The 14,885-nt window shown below is 56.7% G+C and overlaps 5 protein-coding genes across 5 annotated transcripts; 2 read left to right on the top strand and 3 right to left on the bottom strand.

Moving 5' to 3' along the window:
- Positions 1-475: 475 nt before the first annotated feature.
- TRAVEDRAFT_158810 (P-loop containing nucleoside triphosphate hydrolase protein) lies at positions 476-5,164 on the bottom strand (the record flags this gene model as incomplete). Its single annotated transcript, XM_008034739.1, has 9 exons — positions 476-675; positions 737-994; positions 1,055-1,364; positions 1,418-1,471; positions 1,525-1,873; positions 1,927-3,082; positions 3,134-3,500; positions 3,552-4,405; positions 4,456-5,164. 7 exons carry the CDS (start codon positions 5,162-5,164, stop codon positions 1,347-1,349), a joined length of 3,507 nt encoding a protein of 1,168 aa, XP_008032930.1. The 3' UTR covers positions 476-675; positions 737-994; positions 1,055-1,346.
- Positions 5,165-5,363: 199 nt separating this feature from the next.
- TRAVEDRAFT_109805 (P-loop containing nucleoside triphosphate hydrolase protein) lies at positions 5,364-10,392 on the top strand (the record flags this gene model as incomplete). Its single annotated transcript, XM_008034738.1, has 18 exons — positions 5,364-5,512; positions 5,644-5,683; positions 5,745-5,903; positions 5,959-6,258; positions 6,309-7,401; positions 7,453-7,473; positions 7,529-7,800; positions 7,861-8,042; positions 8,092-8,254; positions 8,311-8,538; positions 8,592-8,879; positions 8,934-9,056; positions 9,113-9,145; positions 9,202-9,317; positions 9,370-9,493; positions 9,555-9,965; positions 10,033-10,172; positions 10,263-10,392. The coding sequence occupies 18 exons, from the start codon at positions 5,364-5,366 to the stop codon at positions 10,390-10,392; spliced, it is 3,972 nt and encodes a 1,323-aa protein (XP_008032929.1).
- A 142-nt stretch (positions 10,393-10,534) lies between these two features.
- TRAVEDRAFT_41895 (ankyrin) lies at positions 10,535-11,393 on the bottom strand (the record flags this gene model as incomplete). The annotated part of the gene is made up of 7 exons (XM_008033970.1): positions 10,535-10,587; positions 10,641-10,762; positions 10,822-10,998; positions 11,067-11,079; positions 11,157-11,170; positions 11,228-11,321; positions 11,369-11,393. The coding sequence occupies 7 exons, from the start codon at positions 11,391-11,393 to the stop codon at positions 10,535-10,537; spliced, it is 498 nt and encodes a 165-aa protein (XP_008032161.1).
- Positions 11,394-12,520: 1,127 nt separating this feature from the next.
- On the top strand, positions 12,521-13,424 carry TRAVEDRAFT_41894 (uncharacterized protein; the record flags this gene model as incomplete). The annotated part of the gene is made up of 2 exons (XM_008033969.1): positions 12,521-12,864; positions 12,917-13,424. 2 exons carry the CDS (start codon positions 12,521-12,523, stop codon positions 13,422-13,424), a joined length of 852 nt encoding a protein of 283 aa, XP_008032160.1.
- Positions 13,425-13,912: 488 nt separating this feature from the next.
- TRAVEDRAFT_108807 (uncharacterized protein) lies at positions 13,913-14,360 on the bottom strand (the record flags this gene model as incomplete). Its single annotated transcript, XM_008034737.1, has 2 exons — positions 13,913-14,221; positions 14,274-14,360. Coding segments are annotated over 2 exons (396 nt in total), but the record flags the coding sequence as incomplete, so codon positions are not given.
- Positions 14,361-14,885: the final 525 nt, after the last annotated feature.

The following is a 14,885-nucleotide window of genomic DNA, read 5'->3' as shown; positions in this document are numbered from 1 at the left end:
TCGGTCACGGTGCAAAGAAACTCGGGAATGGCGAGCGTCTAACAGGTAACCGGTAACACGGCACGCGGGCCGGAGCCGTCGACTCTACTGAACGCCCAAGTATAGCCACAAGCGTAGGGTTGGGTTGTACTTAACTCCCTACCACCATTGCAACCTCGCGCACGTCTATCTGAAGTCGCACTCAAAAGTCGTGTACGTATGGTGTTTAATTGAGCAATGTCATGATAACGTCTGACTGTTATCTCGTAGTCAAATTGCGGACATAGCGATCCTGCTACCTTATTCACTAGCCCCGGCCCTACTCCTACTCGGGACCGCCACAGCTATCACCGGCCGCTGCAGCTCACTCCGCCGAGCCTCACACCCTCACGCCCAGCATGAGTACTCTGACACCGAACGAGTAAGCGCAAGTTCGCTCTTCTCCCAGCAGCAGGAGTCTAACCTTGCCCAGCATCGAAATCGCCACTCGGGCAGCCGAGAACTTCACGCGTCTGTACTACACCACCTACGACTCTCCGACGCGCGTAGACGACCTGCCCAACTACTACCGAGCAAACTCCGCCCTCACCTGGAACGGCCGCCCGTTCGAGGGCGTCGACGGCGTGCGCGAGCTCGTGAGCGGCATCCCCCCCACAAAGCACGAGGTGCAGTCCTTTGACTGCCACCCTATCCCTGGTGGGCCTCGCACGCTCTGCGATCCGCTGCACACGACTGACGCTTTAGCTCCCGCGACCAGGCAGCCAGCCGCCTTCCCTGCTCGTCACCGTGTCGGGGATTGTCACCCACGGCAAGGGTCCCTCAGGGAACCCGCCGAACACGCCCCACAAGGCCGTCGACGGCCACCCGCGTGTGTTCTCGCAGACGTTCGTGCTCGCTCCGGACCCGAACGCGCCCCCAACGAAGTCTGGGGAGGTCGCGAAGTACTACATCACGGCGGACGCATTGCGCTTTGTCGGATAGGCTCACGCCGCGCCTACTGCACGCGATCGTCATTGTACGTGCTGCGCTGGTCTCCCAAGAGTTGACAATCATGCTCATGCAGTTCTCCCGGCAGGCACGCCAGCCCTCGACACGTATAGCACGATGTTCCGTCCTTGTGCCCGTACGGGCCCTTTCGCAGGCCATATGACCCCTCGAAGCAAACGTAACACGCCCCTCGAACTCGTAAAGGCGGCACAGAGTCCCTCCGCGAACGCTGATGACGATATACATACGTATCCGCAAAGAGAATGATGCGCATTCCTGTACATCCACGCGCACAGCCAGGCGCCGTAGCAAAAACGTCATTACAATGATATACAAGTACAGCACGACAATATCCCGAGCGAGTCCACAGCAGCAGCTTATCAACCAAACGTTTGACTCTGCGACAGGCGTGAGCACCACCGCAACAGATCGAGATAACAATCCTACGTACCGAACGTGCACTGCGCTTGACCTTCGACAGCCGCCACTCGTCTGGCTTCTCGTACTGTAGGGATCGGTCAGCGCCCGCCTCGCGGCTGCGAGGGGTGGCGTACGCACCTTGTTGAAAAGCGGCTCGATCTTCTCCTGCCGCTTGCGCTTACTGATCTTGTTCGCGTCCGCGACCTTGAAGAACTGCGGCGCAACCTCCACGAGCCACTTGGGCTCGATCGCGGTTACGTTGTGGCAATACTCGCGCGTGGTGAGGATCAGTTCATGGTAGATGCACCACTCCGGATTGCGGTTGAAGAGCGCTGACGACGGGTGGATGTAGACGGGCGTGCCCTCGACGAGCGTCTTGTAGCCCTCCTGCGGGTCCTTTTTCGCGGCATTACGGAAGTACCCTGAGCAAATGGCGCGGCGCACGCGGTTGTAGTCCTTGCCAGCGGAGATGATGTCGTGTTTATACCTGTCATGGTGTCAGACGCGAGAGCGTTAGGTACAGAGTAAGTGTGAACATACCTATCCATGATACCGAGTAGCTGTTTACGGACATCCTGTGCACGCCGCATGCTCCGTGCCTGGATGAAGTTCTCGTAGCACCAGGGGTTGGAGAAGTTGCTCGCCTTCCACCCGTTGTACACAGTGAGTAGCGTCAGGTGGTCACCCTCCGGCTGGTGGAACTTCGCCTTCTTGGAGTCCGCCTGGCCCTGTTTCTCCTTCGGGCGGTAGAAGACGCTCTGCACGGACAACATCGCGACGATGGACAGAATCTCCTCCGAGCATCCGAGTTCGACCGAGGCGATGAGCATCTTCGCGAGGGGGGGCTCCATAGGGAAGTCGGCCATCTTGCGGCCGAGGCGCGTCAACAGACCTTCGTCATCCAGGGCGGAGAGCGCGTATAGTGACTCGAGTGCCGTGATCATGGTCGGTGCCGGTGGCGGGTCCATGAAATCGAAGCTGAGGAGGTCGTTGATGCCCATCGCCTTGAGCATCAGGATCGTGTGCGACAAGTTCGTCCGCTGGATATCGGGGATGGAGTTCGGCAGCATCTCGTTCCTGAACGCCGCCTCAGTATAAAGGCGATAGCACTTCCCAGGACCGGTACGACCAGCGCGACCGGCACGCTGCCGCGCCTGCGCCTGTGAGATAGGCATGACGACCAGTGAGTCCATACCAAGACGGGGATCGTAGGCATTCTGTTTGGAGAAGCCGGGGTCGATGACATAGTAGATACCAGGAATGGTGAGACTGGTTTCCGCGACGTTGGTTGCAACGACGACCTTGCGGGCACCGGGAGGGGTGGGCTCAAACACGCGCGACTGTACCTCGGACGGAAGGGCGGAGTAGATGGGCAGGATGATGAGTTCGGGGACCTTGGGGCCAAGCGCCTTCATACGCTCGTAGAGGATCTCGCACGCCGTGTCGATCTCCTCCTGACCCGTGAGGAAGAGAAGGACATCACCAGGTGGTTCAGAGAGATGGATCTGCATGACAGTGATAAGCGACGCATCGAGATAGTCCGTCTCGGGCTCCTTCGTGTAGAGGACTTCGACAGGGTACGTCCTACCAGGGATGGTGAAGATGGGACACCCGAAGAAGTACTTCGAGAACTTCTCAGCGTCAAGGGTAGCGGAGGTGACAATCAGCTTCAGGTCTGGTCGGCGTTTGATAGCCTCTGCAAGATGCGTTAGGTTATGAAACGCCCTTGAGCGCAAATAGTACTCACTCTTGAGCAAACCAAACAGAACATCGGTGGCTATTGTACGTTCGTGCGCCTCGTCCAGCATGACGACAGAGTATTGGCTCACGTCGGGGTCGATAAGACATTCTCGCTGGAGCATACCGTCCGTCATGTACTTGATGCGAGTTTCGGGGCTGGTGCAATCCTCGAAACGGATGGTGTACCCGACTTCCTGACCCAACCGACAGCCTACTTCCTCCGCTACACGCTTGGCCACGGACATGGCTGCGACACGTCTGGGCTGTGTGCATCCAATCCGTCCCTTGTCAGCAAAGCCTGCCTCAGCCAAGTATTGAGTCATCTGAGTCGTCTTCCCGGAGCCAGTGTCACCAACAACGATGAGGACCGGATGCTACAACAACGTCAAATAATTATTTTGTGCGGCCGTAAAGATGATGCATACCTCGCGAATAGCCTGGAGAAGCGGGTCGCGCAGCTTGTAGATAGGTAAGCTCTTGCGCTGCTCCTGGATGCTCATGTGGGTGATCTCTCCGAACGTTGTGGCCTTGTTGAAGGTGGCCTCCTTCCACTTCGGCTGCTCGCCGGCCTTCTGACCGCGAATGTTGCCCCGGAGATCCTGAGCAAACACGCGGTCGCCCTCCTTCGCCATGGGGTCGAGCCAAGGGGCACTGAAGTCGCGCGCCTCCGAATCTGCCTCCTCGTTCGCCTCCTGCTGCCGAAGCTCACGACGCTCCTTGGCTAAGGATGCTCCTGCGACCGCAGCACGGTTGAGCGACCCGTCCGGTGCCTTGACGATCTTTACAGGACTCAGCTCCAGCGTCTTCTTCGTCTGGCCTGCCAGGAACGGGGGTTCCTCTTCCTTGACCTCGACGTCTAGTTCCTCCTCTACTTCAGCACGCGCCAGGGGGTTGGCGAAGTCCTCGTCGAGATCGGGGTACTCTGAAGCATCAATGGCACCGGATGAGATGAGCTGCTTGATTTCCCACCGCTCTGGAGAGGTCAACCGCTTAGCTGACCTGACCACTTCGACTTTGCTTTCACGGGAATTGAGGGGAACGGCATTTGCACCATGCGCCGCGCGTTGTTGCTCCTCAGCGACCATCTCCGCCTCTGACTTGATGCGTAGATGAGGTGTCAAGTCACGCCCGGTTGCTTGGTCTACGTCCTTCATGGAGAGTCCAATTCGGGTTCCGGCGAGACTCATCACTTTGACCTTCACAGCTTGCCCGCGTGTCAATAGGTCAGAAGCTGCGTTCGCACGCGCGCCCTGCTGAATGTTGGAAACATGCACCATGCCTATACAAATGATGAGTCTGCGAAGAATACGGCAGTGCTAGCGAACATACCTTCTACTCGACCGGCAATACCCTCGAGCTGGACGAATGCCCCGAACTCCTTCAGACCGTTCACGCGACCGTCATAGATCTTGAAGAGCACTGGCCGCTCGTCAACCTGCCTACCACGATCGCCCCTACCTCGCCTGTCATCTCGTCTGTCATCATGGCCACGCCCTCGGACGGGGCTTGGACTTCGACGCCGCGGAGGAGAGCGGGAACGAGAGCGCCTTTGACGCTTCGGAGAGCGGTCGTCTTCTGTTGGTCTAGGACGCGCTTTCTTCGCCCCGCCCTCGAACTGCGACATCAAGTCGTCCACCTCCTTCATGATAACATCCTTCCCATCCTTGGTGACGCTAGGCTGCCAACCCTGATCCTGGAGAGCGAGGCCGGGGAACAGACGCTTCTTCTTGTCCGTCTCATCAATGGCGGCACCGTCCCCAGAGCCGCTGTCCTTCCCTACGACATTGATTTTCTTCTTGTGCTTCGGATGGAGCGTGAGGATGAGACGGTCGACATTCTCGATGAAAGAGTCGGGGAAGTTGGCGCCGACTTCGCGCAACTTGTCCTTGAAGTCTGGGAGGGATTTGGATTGGTCATGGAGGGAGATGACGAACTCGGCGAGAGTCTTGTCGGTGAGCCCAGTGTGGTTGTTTATCTCCTGAGTAATTTTGGCGACTAGGGAAAGAAACTCGAGGTTGTAGATGTCCGAATCAGCCATAGTCGTGGAGGAAGAGACCCAGGCCAGATGACGACCAGCTAGGACAGGTGAGAGCAATTGCAAGCAGCGTCTTGGTTCAGCTCGGATCGGAGCTTGGTTCGTCTGAGCCACGCTGACTCAGTAAGCGCCCTTTAAAGTAGTTGTGGGTGCCGATAGGCGTCTATCACAGTCCCTCACAAGTTCTCTGAAAGCATCGCGCATGCCTCCCAAGAGAGGCATCGTCAGGTCCGGAAATGCTGGGAACTCGGCAAAATCAACAAAACCAGCGGAGACCCAGTCCAACACGCCCGAAGAGAAACCTCTGTTTCCACCAGGGTCGAAATATCCTCTGAGCTTGCTGCACGAAAGGTACGGAAGTGTACCGTACTAGTGGGCGACCATTTGACTAGTTCAGCAAGCTCAAATGTGTAGCTTGCGAGCTAGAAAATTGTCGTCTGACTTGTATCTTATGACCTTTAGAAAACTGACGTGCCACACAGATGCCAGAAGAATGGTTGGGAGAAGCCCAGCGTTGACTCGGTACCTCCCGCCACGGCTTATTCTCACCGTGTTGTGCTTTCATTCACGCCCCTCGATATAGCGGCGGCAACCAGATGGCTACTCTTTCGTTGTCACGCTGAACCGACTTAACAAGAAGACTTCTGAAAGGGAAACCGTACGGCTGGAGCCGCACCCTCCGTTTGTCATGCCCAGCGCTCTCGAAGCACGCCACTGGGGTGCAACGTATGCTCTATATCGCGTACGTCGTCTATTTCTCGGTTATCTTTAACGTCGCGCTGAAGGGAAATGGTAAGTTTTGCAACGGTATTCAACTGAACAGAGTGTTGCCTCCCGGACCTCGAGAGTACTGGAACCAGTTAGCTGTGGAACACCATGCTGCTCCTGAACATCAAAACTGGATGTACGAGGCAGACCCCTTCGCCGCTCGCAAGGTTGTAGGGGAACGACAGGAGAAAGCCGCCAAGAAGAAGGAAGACGGTGGCCGCGGTCAAGGGAGCGCCGACCGCGGACCTGGGGCTTCCGACTATGCGAGCGCTCCCGAAGCGAAAATGGCTACAACGCTCAGGGACTTTGTCGAAGATGCAGTCAAGAAGGTGCCGTATGTTGGAGTCCCCTGATTCACATTCGCTCATGATCCGTGCAGGGAATCGCCCTGTATCCTGAGGCGGGCGGCGCGGAACCTGTACGCCTTGCGTCCGAAGATACACCCCGTCTCACTAAAGATCTGGGGCTCCTTGGGTTCACTCCAATACAAACTCGGAATGCCATCAAAGCATTATCCGAGCCTTCGCCATTAACGACGAGCTTACTAGCCCGCCTTCCCCCACTGCAGGCCTGCATAGAGTTCCTCATTCTACAGGTGCCGGAGTGCGATCTTCCTTCGCGATTCCTCCCCTCTGTCAACTCCTCAAACCCCTTCATTACCGCGGCACACTCTGGTGCTACTGACCTGAAGAGACGTTGGGTCGAGGAAAAGGCTGTGAAAGAATGCGGATGGCCTGAGCACGTCGTCAAGGAGTGCACCTCAGACTCTAGGCTTGTTGAAAACTGGCCCCGGCTCATCTTTGCATTGAATTGTAGGTTGTTGGGAGAGGATTGGGAGGATGCAGAGAAGATCGAGCCGCAAGAAAAGGAAGCCATCGACCAGGACGAGTCTGATGCCTTGGAAGTCGAAGTGGGCACGAACGGCGAGCTGGTCATCCCGTTGCCCACTGCGCCGCTCAAGCTGCATATCATTGCCCCGGACCGAGTGCTATCAATTGGCGGTACCCATCCGCCGATGTATCTCACGTCGCCCTCCGTGGCAGCCTACGTTCGGCTTCATATCATTTCGAGGCTGATCCACACCTTCAAAGCGGACTCGTTGCGAGACCCGGGTGACTCGATCTTCCTGTCGGTCATGCGGTTTGTAGAAGAGGAGTGGGCAGTCATTCAAGACAACGGCCCGCCAAATGTGGCTGAAGTTCTCCATCACCTTCTTCCCCGAAACGAAGCAGCTCCGTCCCCGGCAACCGCCGCACGCACTCAGACGTCTTCTACCAATAGACGCACCAGAGCACCCAGACGTGATGACAGACCAGATGGGCGCGTCAAAGACGAGTTCGAGCAGCTCACGAGGAAGGTCGAGTATGCTAAGGTCCTGGCGGGCCGAGAAAAGTTGCCCGCCTTCTCATCGCGGGAGCAATTTCTGGACATGCTCAGGAACAATCGCTGTGTCATCGTTGTAGGCGAGACTGGTTCGTCCCTCACGTTCTGAAATGAATCACCCTGTACTCACATCTCTCTAGGATGTGGAAAGACGACACAGCGTACGTCCTCAAAACGGTTTACTTTCGCAGGACGACCTCTGACAACTTGCTGCAGTGCCTCAGTTCGTCTTAGACGACCTCATCAAGGCAGGGCATGGCTCGAAAGCGTCCATCATCGTAACACAACCTCGTCGGCTGTCTGCTCTCGGTGTCGCTGCTCGTGTATCCTCCGAGCGTCTCGACGATGGCTCCGTGGGATACGCCATTCGTGGCGAGTCTAAGCAGACCACAAGAACCAAGATTCTCTTCTGTACTACCGGTGTCGTACTCCGGCGCTTGGGCTCAGGAGACAAGCTAGACGATGTGACCCACGTCGTTGTGGACGAGGTAATTCGGCTAGAGCCACCGGTCTGAGTACTTACTGACCGCTTCACAAATCCCGGACAGGTACACGAACGCTCGGTCGATGGCGACTTCTTGCTCCTCGAACTGCGAGAGCTTTTGAAGACACACCGCAAGCTGAAGGTCATTCTCATGTCTGCGACCATCAATCACGAAGTCTTCATACGATACTTCAACAATGCCCCTTTGCTGAGCATACCCGGGTTTACGCACCCTGTCGAAGACTTGTGAGGCTCACGCTTGCAATTCCCCCACAACCACTCATCAGCGGCGCAGATACTTGGAGGACTACTTCCCGCGTCTTAAGTACCGGCCGTCAGGTGCCAAGTCTTTCAAGAAAGGCCGGGGCAGAGATGATGATGCAGATAACTCCGAACTCGACGACGACGTTCAGGGCGTAATCAAAGCGATCATGCGGTCGGACTCCTTCGACTACGATGTAAGTGCCCCAGCATTTCTCGTGTTACAAGGCGGATGACTGAGTCTGCCTCTTAGCTTATTGCTGCCACAGTCAGCCATATCGTTTCCACTGCACCTAAGCGCGGCGGTATCCTGATATTCTTATCAGGCGTACAAGAGATTCGCCAGTGTACGGAGAGGCTGCGAAATGTACCAAATTCGCGAGTCTTCCCCCTTCACGCAAACCTCTCAAGCGATGAGCAACGGGTCGTATTCGCACCAACCTCTGAGTGGAAGATCATCGTTTCGACAAACGTCGCCGAGGTAAGACGAGGCTATATTCGCGTAATTCAGCACACTCACATTTGTTCCCCCAGACTTCGGTCACGATTGACGATGTCATATACGTGATCGACGGTGGCAAAGTCAAGGAGACCCATTACGATCCCGACGCAGGCCTGACACGGCTGACCGAGCAGTGGATCACCCGAGCGGCTGCGCGTCAGCGTCGAGGTCGTGCCGGCCGTACCCAACCCGGCGTTTGTTACAAGCTGTACACCCGGGGGCAGGAGAAGAAGATGGACCCCTTCCCTATTCCGGAGATCAAACGTGTCCCACTGGAGAGCATTGCGCTCACGCTCAAGGTAGTGCATAATGACGTGAAGGTACGTATACAGATACAATGAACGGAGGGGCGCCAAACTGATATCATTGTGAAGTCGTTCCTCTCTCGAGCAATCGATCCGCCAGATATCTCCGCTGTCGATAAAGCGCTATCGGTTCTGGAGGAGTTGGCGGCCATGGCCCCTGATGGCGAGTTAACAGCGCTGGGCCGGCATATGGTGCGTTACCACTGTTACGCCCGAGTATCGGAGCATCGTGCCAATTTATTTCTTAGGCCATGTTGCCCATGGATCTGCGTCTCGGAAAGGTACGCACACTAAAGAAATGATACGCTTACCCGGTCTTACTTACGACGGTACTAAGATGCTTATTCTGGGGACGGTCTTCCGATGTCTGGGGCCTGTTCTCACTATCGCTGCGTGTCTGTCTTCGAAACCTCTGTTTGTTAGCCCGATGGACAAGCGGGAGGAGGCAAACCAGTAAGCTCGTGTAATTACTCGGTGCCTACAACGATACTGACGGTTTACATAGGGCCCGCGCGAAGTTCGCTACTGGTAATAGTGATCTTCTAACAGACGCCAACGCGTACGAGGAATGCGCTGGACTCCGGGCCAAAGGGACACCCAATGCCACCATTCGCGCGTTCTTGGAGCAGGTTTGTCCTGTACTTCACCTTTCACCATCTAGCTGTCGGTTTGACATATTATATATCGCAGAACTTTATCTCCCCTTCCACAGTACGCGACGTCACCTCGCTCCGGATCGACTTCCTCTCCGCGCTCTCCCAGCTTGGCTTCATCTCGCCCTCCTCCAAGCCGTCGTCTCCCGAACTCAACGCGAACGCGTCGAACACGAACCTCGTCAAAGCCGTCGTCCTCGGCGGCCTCTGGCCGCGCATCGCGCGCGTGCACCTCCCCCGTTCTGCCATCAAGTTCGACCGCGTGCAAGCCGGCACTGTGCAGCGCGAGAACACCGCGCGCGAGTATAAGCTGTACGACCTGCGCGACGGACGGGTGTTCCTCCATCCTGCCTCCATAATGTTCGGCGCCAGCGCGTGGCGTTCGCCGTTTGTTGCATACTTCCAGAAGCAGATGACGAGCAAGGTTTTCCTACGCGATGCAACTGAGGTACGTGCTTGGTTGCGCCCATACTTCGTTTCTCGCTGCATGCCGCTTACACGGTTGTGTTCTATAGGTCCCCATCTACCCACTCCTGCTCTTCGGCGGCCCCGTCTCGATCAACCACATCGGAGGCGGCGTTACAGTCGGCGCGAGCGATTGTTTCATCAAGCTCAAGGCATGGCCCCGCATCGGCGTGCTTGTCAACCACCTCCGGTATGTTGATCTCACAACGGCTTCAAACCATTAGTACGCCCATAACTGACCCATTCGATTGGTATCGGGATCGGTTTGGTTGTGTTTCAGACGTCTTCTGGATGCGCAGCTGCTGCGGTGCATCGAGGACGGCACCGTGCTTGATGTTGGAGGAGCGGGCGAGAACCCGGTCATACAGGCCATGCAGGCACTGTTGCTTAACGATGGGCTGACGAGTTGAGTGTGTGGGTCATTCCATAGACGCAGAACAGCTGGTCTTAAGTGATCGACTAGAGTATGGCAAGCCTTTAGAGGTCTTGTGTCCTGTGTTCTGTGAGATTACATTCTTGTGTTTATGATCGTGCAGTGCTGTCCATGATAAGTTACTCCTCGTCCGACCCAGAGCCGGAATATTCCCCCTCGTCATCGTCGTCATCTGCATAGCTTCGCGTAAGCGGACAATGTGGGCAGCATAGCAGGGGACCGCACCATCGGCCACATCGTCCTTCGAGATGCTTGCCTGCGCCTGAGATTTCCGAAGCAACGTGCGGATCTCAGTGTCTTCGGGTGAGACCAGATCAAACACGGTCTCCCCGTTCTTGTCCTTTATCCTGAAAAGGGGGTCGCGTCTCGAGATTGATAGCTATGCACCTGGATGGGTCCGGCTTACCTCGTATCCGCACCGGCCTCCAGGAGACTCGAGACGACGGCTGTTCTCAAATCCTGGTCTTCGATGCGCAGTGCGAGGTGGAGAGGTGTCGCCTTCTCCATGCGGTTCTGCGGGTCGACGTCGCAGTCTTCATGTTCAAGTATATGTTCCAATATCTCAAGGTACCCATTCGACGCGCTATAATCGACCGCAGTACACATCAGTACCTGGCCATGTTCACGAGAAGCACTACATGACATACGTACGCATAATGAAGGGCTGCAGATTGACACTCATCGTAAGCTCGCCGCTCCGCTAATGGCTGCACGCGACGGTGGCAGAATAAAGAGGCGCACCAGTGTTGCCAAGCCTGTCGCGATACAAGCCAATCAGTTGGAATACATGGAATCGGAAGGATGTTACGCACCCATCCTGAGCATTGATGTCGAACTTTCCCTCGTCGAAGACCTCGAGGAGCATGTCCTCGTTATCGGACCGCGCTGCGGCTAGGAGCCTTTCGTCTGCGGTCGTCAGGATGGACCTTTCTCCGCCGTACGCGGGCACGTACTGTTCGTGGCGCCGTCTGAAGCCATGACCAAGTGTTTCCAATAAGCTTAGACGAGGCCGCAAGAGTGGTAGAAGTACAGGACGAGGACGCAGTAGTACTACTGGTATGAACACAATGGACTGGACCACTGGGATACGGGATCTGTGATTAGCACCCGTGGGAAAACTCCCCGCATCCCAATCCGGTAACCGTCCTAGTTCGTCATTTCACATCCCGCCGTATCCACGAGGGTTGTACTGGGACCCTAGAGACCGAAAGTGCATAATCCGAGCGGGCATGGAAGGCTCTTCCCGCTATCAAAAACCGACACTATTCTGGCCGGCATCCGATCGAGGACCAACCGTTGGTACGGTTAGTTGCCTTCATTTAGTCAAGACACCCTCCAATGGCCAGGCTTAACCAAGTTCCATCAAGCGCGATCACAGCAGAAAGACGAGTACGAATACACATTATCAGCAGTAGTCAGAGTAGCGATCGGCGTGGCTGGCTTCTAAACTGTACTCGGCCGCGATGGTTGCGGTTCTTCAGGTGGATTTCGAAGTTGGACAGTGTGTCTCCAGGTCCCGGGATGTACAGCTGAGATCTTCCTGTCAAACTTCGCTGATAGAGCAGATTACAAGTACGTACTTTTCCTGGACAGTCGCCGCACACCATGCGAAACACGGTCACGACGCCCCCGGTGCTGGGATTCAGTTGCTGTTGCGCCACGACGTCGAGTGCGTCATTGGGGTAACGCATGCGCATGTCGGCGAGTGCACCTCGCAGCCAGGGAGGTAGGGCCTTTCATAGCAAAGCCGTTAAACAGGAGGATGTCTTCCGTTAGGAGCCTTACCTGCGGGGGTACATTGGCAGGAGGGACATTCATGTCGAGAGTTCTACTACGAGTCAAAGGTTCCCAACCCGGTTTCGACTTCGTGGGTTGGATACGGAGGTAAACCGGCGTCCACGAGAGTTAGATGGGAGCTGACTGCGCCGCGCCTTACCCGAGTGCATAATTAAGAACTCCTGAATCCGTACATGGACGCAGCGCTCGCCGGCCAAGCTCGCTCCGAGCCCGAGTCTCAGAATTACCCCGCATCGGCCACCGGTCCGGCTGTACCGGACTTATGAATGCGCCACAGTTACCGCACAGGCAGCGCAAAGTGGACCACCATGGCCTCTGCTCGCGACATCCTCGAAGAACTGCATCTTCTCAAGTGCTCTCTTCTCCCCGGAGAAATCCTCTCTTTTACAGAGGCATCGCCCGTCTGGGAAACACTGCTCGAGACTTACTCTTTTGACCCGGACGCCGAGCTTCCCCTTGTGGACCATGCCGTTCAATTCGAAGTGAAGGCAGAAGACAGCGACGTCTGGTTCGGAGTTCAGCTGCTGCCTGGGTACAAGGAGGAGGGAGTCACGCCTGTCGTCTCGGTCAAGGGCGATAATTTGGGGCGGGCAGAACAAGAGCGGTGGCAAGCTGTGGTCGCCGAAGCAATAGAAGAAGTTACAGGTAGTGAGTGCGTCTCCGCGCGCTGTCTGCGCAGTAAAACCACTGACAGATGGGAACAGATACACTCTCTACGAGTTGATATCCACTCACCTCCTACCGCGGCTACACGCGGACTCGGGCACCCAACGGACAGTGGTGCCTTCTGATAAATCCACCTCCACCGAGCCAGCTTCTGCCCCACCACCCACTTCCAGCCCGCGATACCACGCCCTCTTCACGTCGCACCACCTCAAGTCCCCTCAGAAGCGACGCTCTCTATCACAATGGTCGCACGAGCTCTCCTTGACGGGGTTCGCCAAGGTGGGCTATCCTGGGGTGATATACTGCGAGGGCTCCAGGGAGGACATCGAAGACTTCGTCTCCCGCGTGAAGAGCATGCAGTGGCTCGCGCTCAGGCTACGCTTCGTGGAACCTATTCCTCAGACAGGGAACCCCGATACCAGGGAATGGTCAGAGTTCGAGAAGGTGGGCGAGGTGGTGGAAGAGATGAGGCGACGCGGAAGGGAGAGTTTCGTTGTCGAGATAGGTATCGGGAGTGCCGGGGCCTCATCCGCAGTCTCAAAATAGGGTACAGCTGTGAAGCACCAGTCAATAGACTGGCACAATATATAACGACAGTACAAGTAGGACCGAAACCGACAGGCAGAGGACCGCATACACAGAGGAAGGCACAGACAGGCATTTTCGCTGCATCTCACACGAATAGACGACAGTCCCATATCATAACCCACTGCATGGCATATAGACCTGGAAGGATCGCAAGCCACGCACGCTCAGTAACGGCGGTCGTCGTAGCGGCTACCACGGTCATAGTCGCGACCATAGCCGCCACCACCACCTCCACCACCAGCGCCGCCTCCGCCACGTTCATAGTCGCGACCGTAGCCGCCACCACCTCCGCCGCCACGCTCGTAGTCGCGTCCTCCGCCACCACCGCCACCGCGGTAGTCCTCTTCGTAGCGGGGACGGCGGCGGGGTTCGTCGCCTCCGCGAGAGTAGCGGCTGTCGTACGGCCTCGGGTCATACGGGCGTTCGTCTGAAACTGGTCGTGTCAGCTAGGCGCGGACCACTTGTGCCGCAAGTGTGCTCACGTTCATTCCTCTTCGGCGGGCCGTAGTAGCGGCCGGGGGTAGGGGTCCGTGCACGGCCGCGACGCGCCTGAACCGAAGTGTGATTGATAGGTGAGCTAACGTGAGATGATGAATCGTGCTGACCTTTTCTACTGAAATCGCCTTGCCCATCAGTTCAGCACCATTCATGGCAGCGATGGCAGCGTCTGCCTCTTCAGCAGACTCCATGGTCACAAACCCAAACCCGCGCGACTCGCGCGAGTGAGGATCATACATCACTTGAGCCTTCTTGACCTGATTCATCTGTCAATACAAAGCATACATCAAGATGGAGGGAAGAACGTACCCGACCCGACTTAGCGAAAGCCGCCTCGAGGTCACGCGTGTCGACCTTGTGGCTCAAGCCAGAAACATGCAAGTTGTTTCCGGGGTTGTTGCCACCACCACCGCCTCCGCCGCCGCCTCCGCCACCACCGTTGTCCCTAGAAGAGATGGTCGTGAGCGCATGTATGGTACGAGCGGACTAAAATTGTGGCGCACCTGTCCGGGTTCCTTATAGGGCTGCGGCTCCTGCTGGAACGACGGGGAGGTTCAGCCCCACGGGGAGGGGAGCGCCTGTCATTCCAGGACTGCTCTTCCTGAGTGCCACCGCCGTTCGAGATAGCCGAGTCGGTGGTGGGGATGCTGATGCCGCCTCCGTTGGTGGGAGGAGCCATATCTTGGGACTGCCAGGCTGAGTACAGAGGGAGACAGGGAAGGGGTGGAAATGTAGTCAGGTCGTGTTACTGGTGTCGAGGACGGGCATGCTGGAGGGAGGGAGCGGCGACGCGAAAGAACAGAAGGCACACCACCAGGCGGGGAGAAGAACTGGCGGAGACACGTGCGAAGCGCGGCGAAAGTGATGGTGAAGCCGAAAAGGGCGCGTCGACGTGGACACTGAAGAGAGCAGTACGCGCCG

The sequence above is a fragment of the Trametes versicolor genome (genome assembly GCF_000271585.1).
Source record: "Trametes versicolor FP-101664 SS1 unplaced genomic scaffold TRAVEscaffold_1, whole genome shotgun sequence".
Classification (NCBI taxonomy): Eukaryota; Fungi; Basidiomycota; class Agaricomycetes; order Polyporales; family Polyporaceae; genus Trametes; species Trametes versicolor.
Note: the sequence above shows the minus strand (reverse complement) of the source record. Positions and strands in the feature narration are given on the sequence as shown.